This window comes from Penaeus monodon, chromosome 28 (genome assembly GCF_015228065.2).
Source record: "Penaeus monodon isolate SGIC_2016 chromosome 28, NSTDA_Pmon_1, whole genome shotgun sequence".
Lineage (NCBI taxonomy): Eukaryota > Metazoa > Arthropoda > Malacostraca > Decapoda > Penaeidae > Penaeus > Penaeus monodon.
Genome location: NC_051413.1, coordinates 27,877,356 through 27,877,977, shown reverse-complemented (window position 1 = coordinate 27,877,977; position 622 = coordinate 27,877,356). Strand labels below are relative to the sequence as shown.

The 622-nt window shown below is 46.3% G+C and overlaps 1 protein-coding gene across 1 annotated transcript in view; it reads left to right on the top strand.

The window, feature by feature from the left end:
• Window positions 1–458: 458 nt before the first annotated feature.
• Window positions 459–622, top strand: part of LOC119591133 — a gene marked incomplete at its 5' end in the record, with an annotated part of 6,182 nt that continues 6,018 nt past the window's right edge. The window contains one exon of the mRNA XM_037939846.1: window positions 459–516. Within this exon, the coding sequence (XP_037795774.1) occupies window positions 459–516 (58 nt within the window). The remainder of the gene's footprint in view (window positions 517–622) is intronic.

Below are 622 nucleotides of genomic sequence, written 5' to 3'. Positions count from 1 at the left end.
CAACAGAACAAAACATCGTGTTAGCCAATCATTTTGTTAACTTTGTTAGTCAATTACTTTGGTTAACATTACCCATAAGTACCATACATAATTGAATGAAAAACACGTCTGAACAGCTGGATAACTAACTACATTAAGATTACTGATGACTGGACACAGGTAACTGGACAGAGTAACTGGACACAGGTAACTTGACGCAATATGGGTGACTAAACATAGCACGCACTGCCGCACAAACAAAAAAAATACTAGACGGAATGGTTAATAACTGGCCTCCACGCGTCTTTTTGCAGGACGCGCCACTCATGGAGATCTCCGGCCTCTTCCTCATGTCCTTAGTCCTCCTTAGCCGCGACGCCTTCGGAAGTACCGAAGGAGAGTCGGGCCGAAAGACCACCCGGGAAGATGCTGTCGAAATGCCATCTTCAGAAGGCGAAAGGGAAGTCTTGACTCCGTTGGGGCCAAGATCATGGCTGCCGGAGCAGAGGAAACGGTCACTCTTTATAGAAAGTCAAGGTTGGTGCCTAAACCTATTTGCCGATTTTTATATAGCAGGAGGCATGTAGGACAATGAAGCAGGGGGAGCGGTGGGTGCATCCAGAAAAACTTAAAGAGGGGTAAG